Source organism: Camelus ferus, chromosome 3, assembly GCF_009834535.1.
Source record: "Camelus ferus isolate YT-003-E chromosome 3, BCGSAC_Cfer_1.0, whole genome shotgun sequence".
Taxonomy (NCBI): Eukaryota; Metazoa; Chordata; class Mammalia; order Artiodactyla; family Camelidae; genus Camelus; species Camelus ferus.
In genome coordinates, this window is record NC_045698.1 from 11,987,347 (window position 1) to 11,997,189 (window position 9,843).

Consider the following 9,843-nt stretch of genomic DNA (forward strand, 5'->3'; position numbering starts at 1 on the left):
CTCCCCTTTGCACACCATCAGTGTTACCCAGCCAGCCTGCAACACCCGCCAAGAGCTGCAGCACAATACGTTGCACATTCAGTTAAGTGTAAATTAAAAACACACCTCATGCTAACAGTCTTATATCTATATCTAGGATATAGATTTGATGATGTGGCAAACCAGAGTGGGCACTTGCGTGGGGAGAATATTAGAAAGTAGGATGAAGGAGTAAAATTAGAACCAGGGAGCCGTCCACTGTCAGAAGCTGAGCCTGCGCACCTGAGGAAACATCATTCATTCAACTCTGCACCCAAAATTGAAAGAAAAAGAAGTGTCTCTAGCAAGCAATGGCTAGTGAATGCATGGTAAGGTGAAGCACGTTCCTTCGCATCCTTGAACTTGCTCCTCAGAAAGACCACTGCGCTGCCCAGAGCATCCCCTCCTCAGTGGGGCACCTGCCCCCCGAGGGAGGCCCGGAGGCACCGACTTCATGCCGGGGGACTGAGTGAGTGACGGGTCCTTGGCTGGTTTCTTTACCCCTACAACAACCTGGGAGGTAACAACCACCTTGTTGTACAGACTATAAAAACCAAGCCACGTTTCCCCAGGCAGAAAGCTAGCCCAGTGGGTTAGACCCTCATGTTTGCCTTCATTCCCAGTGCACCCCGGCCTCCCCTAAACCACGTAAATGGAGAGTCTCTTCACAGACTGAACCGTGACACCATCCGCACATTTTACACGTTTTCTTCCTGCCCCGAGGGCAGCACTGGGAACTGACCGTGAGCGCACAGCACCGTCACCTCCGTGCGCCCACACTGAGGAACGAAGGCCCTTCGCAGCAGGGCCTGGACGCGCTCTTTCACGTTGCCTGCATTTACTGACAGTGCCCGGAGACGGTCACCACCTCGGGGGCCACGATGCACCCCAGTGAGGGACATCCCACTTGGCTCCTCCAGAAGCTTCGAGTCCTCCATCCTGTCCTGACAGCCCGAAATCAGCTCCAGCCGAGGCAACGCAGCAGCTCTCGGGAGCAGGGCAGGCCCGTCCCAGCACACACAGCACTCACTCTGTCAGAACAGGACCTTTCTGCCCTGTTCAAAAATGACACGGGAGCGCCCAGGGGATTCTGCCCTTTATTACGGGGACGAGCAGATGAAGTACAGGGAGAACAGCAGCAAAGGGGCCCGCCGTCTAACCCGGCTTCCGGGGTCCTCGGGCGGGGAGGCCGCGTGCGCCTGAGGCAGACGAGGACTCGAGCCCCGGCGACTCAGAACAGCACCTGCGGCCTGAAGTGCTTCTGCCTAATGGCGTTGTTCTGCATCCCCGTCTTCAGCATCCACTTTGCCTTCATCCTCTGGACGTACTGCATGTCCCGCTGGCGCATGAGCGCTGCTCCTGGGGTGGAAGGGAAGTAAGAAATGAAAACCCAAACTTTAAAAGCCAATTTGGAGTAACTGAGTTCTTAAAGAAGAGATATTAACTGGGGGTCTCTATCCAACGGGGAACTATGTGCACCCCAGAATTGCACCCCAGAACTGTCTGTATACATTTCTCTGGGATGAGCCTCTTTATTTGTCATCATATCAAAAACTCTATAAGAGCAAGATGAAGTCAGCGGGCTCACAGCTCACAGGGAGCCCTAGTGAAACCACGTGTATATAGACACAGCGGCAGCGACAGTGATTTCAGTGTCAGAGCTTCCCGGCCGTCAGCAGGCAGCTCCCTGTTCTCCTGCCACCGTCTCCAGTGGACTGACATTCTCCTTGAAGGTAACAATGTCAGTAGGCCTACTCTATTCCTCTGACTCTTTTCATTTTTATGGGATAATTACAGAAAGAAGGACTGGTAGCTTTTATTACGTGCATGTGCTGTGTCATCCTGCTTTATGACATCCCACCTGCCCAGGCCCCGTTATCATCACCTCCATTTAACAGACAACTGAGGCTTTGACTGAATAAATTACTCATACCAATAAGAACATCAGGTAGGTCATGCTGACTCCACAGCTCAAACTACTGCTGTGAGAGTGCCATTCCATTCCTCTGGGAAACTTCCAGGAGGATTTCAACCTTGGATAATTACTCAACAACTCTCTTCATAATCTTTACCTCCTGAAAATGTCAGTGGTATACACGCAGGTTTTAGAAAGTTGCTGTGCCACGAATAAGAAGTTGTTTCCGTCATGGAGCTGGGGGCTTATTGCCATAAACGCCTCAAGTGGTCACAGACGCACCCAGAGCCAAGGTAAGCGTCCCCTGGGGAGGATCCTTAGGGACAAGGTCAGTAACCACCCTTTCACCCAGGCCCGCTGAGGAACTGCAAGTCCCCGGGCTGCTCCGTGGCTGTCCCCGCGACGCCGCACCTGTGCTCCCGGTCCAGCCCAGGGCTCTGTACTGCTGCAGGACCCGGCCCACCGCCTTCTGGTTCTTAGCAACGGCCACGGCTCTGGACAAGCCAAACCGCTGTTTGTAGTATCTCATCAGGGAGCGATGACCCACTCTGGCACCTGTTTTTCAAAACAGCAACGTTGAAGCACTGAGCTGGCACTCTCTCAAGGCAGAGCTATGAAGCTAGGGCTTTCCCAGTCAGACTTTTCACGCTTATCCAGCTGGAAAGTGCATGTGTCGGAAGAAACAGTGCTCTACCCACTGAGGAAAGATGAGGCCGCATGTTAAACAATGAAAGAAAAAAAACCAAAGAGCAGAGAGATTTAAGAAAAGGGACCACGGCAAGCCACTGTCAAGTGAAAAACTCAGCGTCTGTACTGATTTATTTCTATAAAAGAGCCTCCCCAGAAGTGCACAAGCCGCCCCTACTAACACCTGCAACCGGGCCCTAGGGGTAAGGAATCTCAACGTCTTAATAGAAAAAAGATTAAGCACAGAGAACGGCCCTGATGTTTAGGTCTACCAGCCACAGTCTGGGTCCAGAAGGGGAACCAATCCACTTTTCCTTGGCTTACAGTCTCCAGTGCAGTGGTTCTCAAACAGGGGCGATCTTATCCCCAGGGGACATGTGGCAATGACTGGAGGGAGGCTCCCGGCACCGAGTGGGCAGAGGCCAGGGATGTGGCTAAAATCATACCACGCACAGGACAGCCTCCACAGCAAAGGGTTATCTGCCCGAAATGTCCACAGTGCTGAGGCCGAGAACCCCTGCCCTACTGCTCCTAAATGAGGGAAGTCGTGGGTGTACTGTAGTTTAAAAGATGATTAAGCTAAATTCTCTCCAGAGCTTTTGTCTATTTGGAAGGATCTGGTAAAAATCATGCCAGTCAATCAAGCTTTCAGAAATGAATTCTATGGATGATCTGTCCTTTTATCATCTTAAAAAAGAAGTTGAATAAACAAAGTCTTAAAAAATACTTTGTGAAGCTAATTTCTCAGGTTCTGCTTTGGTATTTCCACCAGAGGAAGCCTAGCCTAGGCCTATGTGACAGATGTGGGCCTGTTTTGCTGCTGTGTGCTGTACAGGCCACGATAGTGTACTGCCCTATAGTTTTCTTATTACTGTAGGAAGAATTACATTTTCAAAACAGACTCTGCCTGCCCGTCCTTCCTCTGTCATTGTCTACAGCTGCCCCAGCCTTAGAAGGTTGTTGTTCTGAGTTAAACAGCTGGTCTGTACCTAAGCTGTGATAGCACCCCAGGGTGACTTCCTCATGATAGGTGTCTCCACCGGCAGTGTATACGCCCACCATTGCTACAAATCTCCCAGGCAGTGGAGAGAAGTGGGATAAGGGCTTCGCTGACTAGATCCAGGATCGTGGGTAACTTCCTCAATCTGTCTAAGTTTCAGTTCGCTCATATGTCAAGTAAGGATAACAGAATCTAACTCAGACTTGTCATAAGGATAAAATAAGCTGCCTGACCATGCTAACTGCTCAGTAAATATGAGGTTTATTAGGGTCTTATTATCATTCCATTCCCTGTTTTTCCAAATGTGTCTTCAGTAGCTGCTCCCATTCTTCTCCACTAATCATAACACCATAAACACTGTTAGATACTTTTCACATTCATGGCTTTTCTTCACCTTTTCACACCTGGGATAAATTCCCACCAATAGGAAACATGTACCCCAAAGAAGCCAGAATTCAAACTCCAAACCTCCCCCTGCCCCCAGAACACAGACAGGAATCCTGGGTGCTGTCAATCAGATACACCCAGGCCAGACTACCACGTGCAAGTCTGAGCAACACATGGAGACAAGAATCAGTTCAAAGGATAAGAGGAAGGGCTAGTTTAACAAGAAACACTTGGATAGGGCCAAAACACTTGATAAGAAACAGAAAAGAAAGGGTCTATGTATTGAAAAATAATGACTGATCAAAGCATTGAGAGAGAACGGGAGTGAAGAAAATATTGATCCAACTTAAGCAAAACAGCTAAGACAACTACCAGGTGACCTTCAGAATCTACCTCGTCCGCACACTGTGAGTTGTAGGTTCTCTCTCCTCAGTGTGGAAGGGGAGTGATGGGAACATGCCTCTCCAATAATCTCAGTGGTATTTTGGACAAACGCACTTACCGGAAGGGAGAATCAGCTCCATGGTTTCGTCATCATATTCCAAGGTCTTTCCTGAGGGCAAGTCCTCAGTCTCTTCAGGGTCCTCCCCCTCCTTGTGATCTGGGTAGCTACTCCTGGAGCAGTGGAGTGGCATTAATACATTTAATACACAGATCAAGACCTCAAGACCTAAAAGACATAAACTGTATTTGCCAATGCGGCAAATCCATGTGCTGCCTAAAGGGTGAGCGGTGGGGGGTGTAAACAGATGCAGAGACTGCCAGATAAAAGGTTTTGGAGAAAAAAATAACCTGTTAGCATTTTCTCTGTAGTAAAAGATGCAAGTTACCTATGAACGCAAAATGGATCACCGACTTAAATGTAAAATGCGTAACTATAACAACTCCTAGAAGATAACATAGGAAAAATTCTAGATGACTTAAGGTTTGGTGATGACTTTTTAGGTAATGCACCAAAAGCACAGTTAATGAAAGAAAGAATGGATAAGCTGAACTTCATTCAAACTGAAAACTTCCGCTCTGTGAAAACCAATGCCAAGAGAATTAAAATAGAAAATACAGAATTGGAAAAAATATTTGCAGAAAACACATCTGATAAAGAATTGTTATTCAAAATATAAAAGAACTCTTAAAATTCAATAAGAAAATAAACCCGATTAAAAAAATAGACCAAAAACCTTAACAGACACCTCACTAAGATATACAGATGGCAAATAAGAGGTGTTTTACAGCACGTGTCACCAGAAAGACACAAATTAAAGCAGTGAGAAACCACTACACATGTATCTGAATGGCCAAAGTCCAGAACACGGACAACACCAAATGCTGGTGAGGACGTGGAGCCACAGGGACTCCGTTCAGTGACAGTGAGAACACAGAAACGTACAGCTACTCAGGGAGACAGTTTGAAAGTTTCTGGCAAAACTGAACATATTCATACCATAGGATACAGCGGTTGTGCTGCTTGCTATTCACTCGAAGGAGCTGAAACTTATGTCCATACACAAACCTGCACATGGAGGTTTATAGCAACTTTATTCAAAATTGCTAAAACATGGAAGCCATCAAGATGTACCTCAGTAGGTAGATACATAAATAAACTACAGCATAGCCAGACAATGGAATATTTTTAGAATTACCTGGAAAGAAATGAGCTATCAAACCAGGAGAAGACATGAAGGAATCTTATATGCATGTTACCAAGTGAAAGAAGCCAGTCTGAAAGGCTGTATAACGTACGACGTAATGTGCGACTACTAGAGGATGCTCTGGAAAAACCATGGAGACACTGGAGAGAAGGAATTGCCAGGGGTTAGGGTGGAGGAGAGTGATGAACAGGCAGAATACAAAGGATTTTTAGGTCACTGAAACTACTCTGTATGATACTCTAATGGCGGATACATGTCATTATAAGTACATCTGTCCAATCTTATAGAATGGACCATACCAAGAGTGAACTCTAAACCATGGACTTTGATTATTAATTGATTCAGTGTTAACTGATGGATCAATGTAGGTTCATCAATAGTAACGAATGTACCACTTGTAGAAGATGTTGCTAATGAGGGAGGCTGTGCACGTGTGGGTAAGGGGGAATATGGGAAATCCCTGTACCTTCTGCTCAATTTTGCTGTGAACCTAAAATTGGTTTTAAAGAGCGAGCAAATGACTTATAACTGAACTCTTTCCCCTACGTATCTGTTTCTCCTAGCAGGGTTGTGAACCAGAAAGGAAGAGAACAATGTAGAGGTGGAAATGTGGTTCTCCTCAATTTAATCATTATAAAAACAAGTTCCAGAACAGTGACGTCCAGTAGAACCCTATAAAGATAGAAATTTTCTCTCTGAGTCCAACATGGTAGCTGTCCAGTCACATGTGCTTTTAAGCACTGAGTTTTGGATTATAGGCAGTACAACTGAAGAATTCAATTTTTAAATTTTTAGATTAATTTTTAGTTAACTTAAATGGCCACATGAGCACCCCTAGTATTTATCATACTAAACACCACAGTTCTAGAAGAATCTCTCTGTTTCTAGAAATATTCACACACAAAAATAATTAAAGGCACACTAAATGTGAATAGTAAGGCAGATAAGCCAATAGGAAAACAGACAAAAGACTTAGTCAGACACTTCACAAGAAATAAGCTAAATGAGCACTTATATATAAAAAAGTTCTCAACTACATTAGTGCTCATTAGGGAAATGCAAATTAAAACCACAATGGATATACACTACACAGCCACCAAAGAGACTACAATGAAAAACTCTCCCTCACTACAAGTGAGAAATGAGAAATCAGGAGGAAAAGGCAAAAGGACAATTTATAAGACTAGAACTTTTCTGAACACCCGTATCAGGTGGGCTCTGTACACCTGGCATGGTCATTACACACACCGGCTTGCACAGCACCCCTGTGCTAGGTCATAGGCATCTGGACACTAGGAACCAGATGTTCTGCAGTGCCTAGCATGAATGTGTGGCATGATGTGGGACTTAGAAAGCCGCCACCCATCCAGACTCCCTTAGGAGACAGCTTGTGATTCAAGGACTCTCAGGGAAACCAAAATGTGAAACCTCATTTCCAGGCCTCTGTTCATGAGGTCACTGGCAAAGCTGAACTTCTGACCATTGAAACCACAAAAGTAAGTTTTCAAACCAGACAAACTTCAGTTTGGCCCTGACATCTTCTCTTTATCAGGTATGTGTGTTTAACTCTGTGACACTCAGTTTCGCATCTACAACATGACAGGAAATAACCCCCTCCTATACAAGTGTTCTCAGAGGTACTAAGAATCCTGCACTGGACAGAGCCAGACAAAGGTCAGGCCTGGGCGTATCTACACCACTTCAGAGCGAACATGATGAACTCACTCTCCTCCACTTTACAAACCACAGACTTACCTAAAATCATAGAAGTCTGCAAATTCCAAAAGAGCGTCTCCATCTGTGAAGAGCTTACAGTGACTCCTGTCATTCATGTGAGCCTGCACAGCTTCCGTGGAGTAGAAGGATTTCCCTTTCTCGTTGCACCACAAGCAAATCTTCCCGACACCAACTTTCTCTCCTGGAAAAGTAAGTTGAGGAGAAAAAGATGAAAGCAGCTTTTTGCAGCCAGCTTACATCTCACCATCTATCCCCACAGTTCAAAAAATATGCATCAAGTTTTGGATTCTCACAAAATCAACAGTTCATTCAATCCAAGATGGATGAGAAACACAAAACTCACGTTCTCTTAAGATCTGCCTCCCCAATACTGTGCTCATTCATTTAAAAAAGAAAAACTATTACACTTACCCAAATATTTAATCAGTCCCTTAAGATCTGAAAGATATTCTATGTCAGGAATAAAGAAGCTGTGGACTTTGGTCATATGAGCCACATTCTTCATGAGGGAGCTTGAATGATGGGGACAAAATAAGCAGTCCGTCACGGGGATGGCGCCAACTGGGGCGCTCACTCCAGCCTCTTCCTCCTCTGCATCCTGCTCCTCCTCCTCGTCCATGGCTTCAGCATCCTCACACTCCAATTCCTCATCAGAATCAAGATCTTCCCAGTCTTCCAGCCAGAGATTTGAAAAACAGAGTTAGTTGAAGATCTCAAACGTTATTCATTTACCACAGACAAGTTTGCATGGCTAAGAAATGCTTTAGTCTTTCTTTTCCAGGACACAGTAAACCCTTTGAAGGAGACGTATGCTCCTTTGCTATGCATATGTGAACTCACGTAATTAGTGTTAATGGTATGTGGCATGAGGGAAATATAGCTCATCAAGTCAAGGTGGCTAGGCTGCTGGCTCCAAGCTCACATTTCCGGTTAGCCGGCTGATTCTGAACACTTCAAAGTAAAGCAAAGCCATCATAACCAGCAACCCAATAGAATTTGACATTCTACAGCAGACGGTGCGGCAGCAACATGTCCTCATATGCATATGTTCTGTACACTAGAAACTAATACAACACTGTAAATCAACTATACTTCTATTTTAAAAAAGAGAAAAAATTAAAAAAAACCTCATTCAATATGGAGAAGGCATCCACTCATCCTACAAATATTTATTAACTGCTCCTCCCTGCCTCCGCAATCCCTCATTTAATGTTTCAGTCCCTGTATCTACAACAGTGAACTAAACACACAAATGCCCTATGGGGATGCTGGCCACACAAGTCACTTCAGAATGCGTCAAAACCAGCCTCACTCATCACTTTCACTTAAGAAATGACACCTGCTCACTCCAACCTGTAAGTTAAATCTGTAAATTTAAGGGGTGGGGAGTCAATCCCCTCCCCCTCCCCCACCCCGCCCCCCAGACCGCCCCTTACCATCTCCATCCAGGTCCTCTTCACTCTCCTCCTCCCTCTGCTGCTTCGCCAGCTTCTTTGCCTGCTGTTCAAACCACTGCAGCCGGGGAGGTTTCTCGGCAGGGTCTCGCTGCTGAGTCCCACGTCCTCCAGCAGCCACGGCCACGGGACTCGGGGACTCCGCCTCGGGCACAAGGGGCGCCTTCTTGGGTGACGTGGACGGCTGGGCCTTGATGGCCTGCTGGATGGCCGCGTTCACCGCATCCTTGTCCACACTGTCCACGCCCAGCCCTTTCTCCAAGTTCTTTTCATTCATTATCGCCACTTTCCTACTCACCGCCTTCTTCTCCAGCTCCACATGCCGCCGGGACTTGAGATGGTTTTCGTAGGCCTTGAAGGAGGCAAACTTCTTACTGCAGACGGCGCAGTAGGTGGCCGCGCCCTTGCTCTCCGGCTCCGCCAGGGCCCGCTGCGCCCGCACCCGCTCCTGGAAGCCCTCGGCGCTGACCGGGGCCATGCCGGCCACTTTGCGCCTCAGGTTGTAGCGGTGCCAGTCCGTCTTGTAGTGGGCCCGCTGCGCCTCCGCGTCGTACAGCGCCACGCGGCAGGTGTTGCAGGTGTAGGTCGCCATCGCCAGGCGCGAACTAAGAGGCGACTAAGGCAGAAATCTGGGGACCAGCCACCCGACCCTACCAGACGCTCAAACCTCACACGTCAGAACCCACGGAAAGCCAGACTGAAGGCCGACTTCCGGACTGGATTGAGGTTAGGCCCAGCCGGGCAGGAAGTTCCGCCTCCCGACCTATAGCCCCGCCCCCCGCGGAGACTCCCGGGAAAGCTAGGATAGCCTGCGGCTAATTCGGTCTGGCCTAGTTCGCCTGAGGTGAGTGTTGATTGAGTCGCCCGAGGTGGGCGTGGCCTGAGGTGGGTGGGGGCGGCCCCGCCCCCGCTGGTTTGGGCCTTGGTGGTTGTGCAGTGAAGCGGGATGCTGGAAAGGCGACCGTCAGGCCGGAAGGGGGAGTAGGGCACCCGGGG

General features: G+C 47.5%; 1 protein-coding gene across 1 annotated transcript; it reads right to left on the reverse strand.

The window, feature by feature from the left end:
* Positions 1–1,097: 1,097 nt before the first annotated feature.
* LOC102519046 (zinc finger protein 622) lies at positions 1,098–9,565 on the reverse strand. The gene is made up of 6 exons (XM_032470333.1): positions 8,830–9,565; positions 7,805–8,065; positions 7,412–7,574; positions 4,510–4,622; positions 2,345–2,488; positions 1,098–1,377 (listed from the first exon to the last, which is right to left on the reverse strand). Exons 1-6 carry the CDS (start codon positions 9,437–9,439, stop codon positions 1,250–1,252), a joined length of 1,419 nt encoding a protein of 472 aa, XP_032326224.1. The 5' UTR covers positions 9,440–9,565; the 3' UTR covers positions 1,098–1,249.
* Positions 9,566–9,843: the final 278 nt, after the last annotated feature.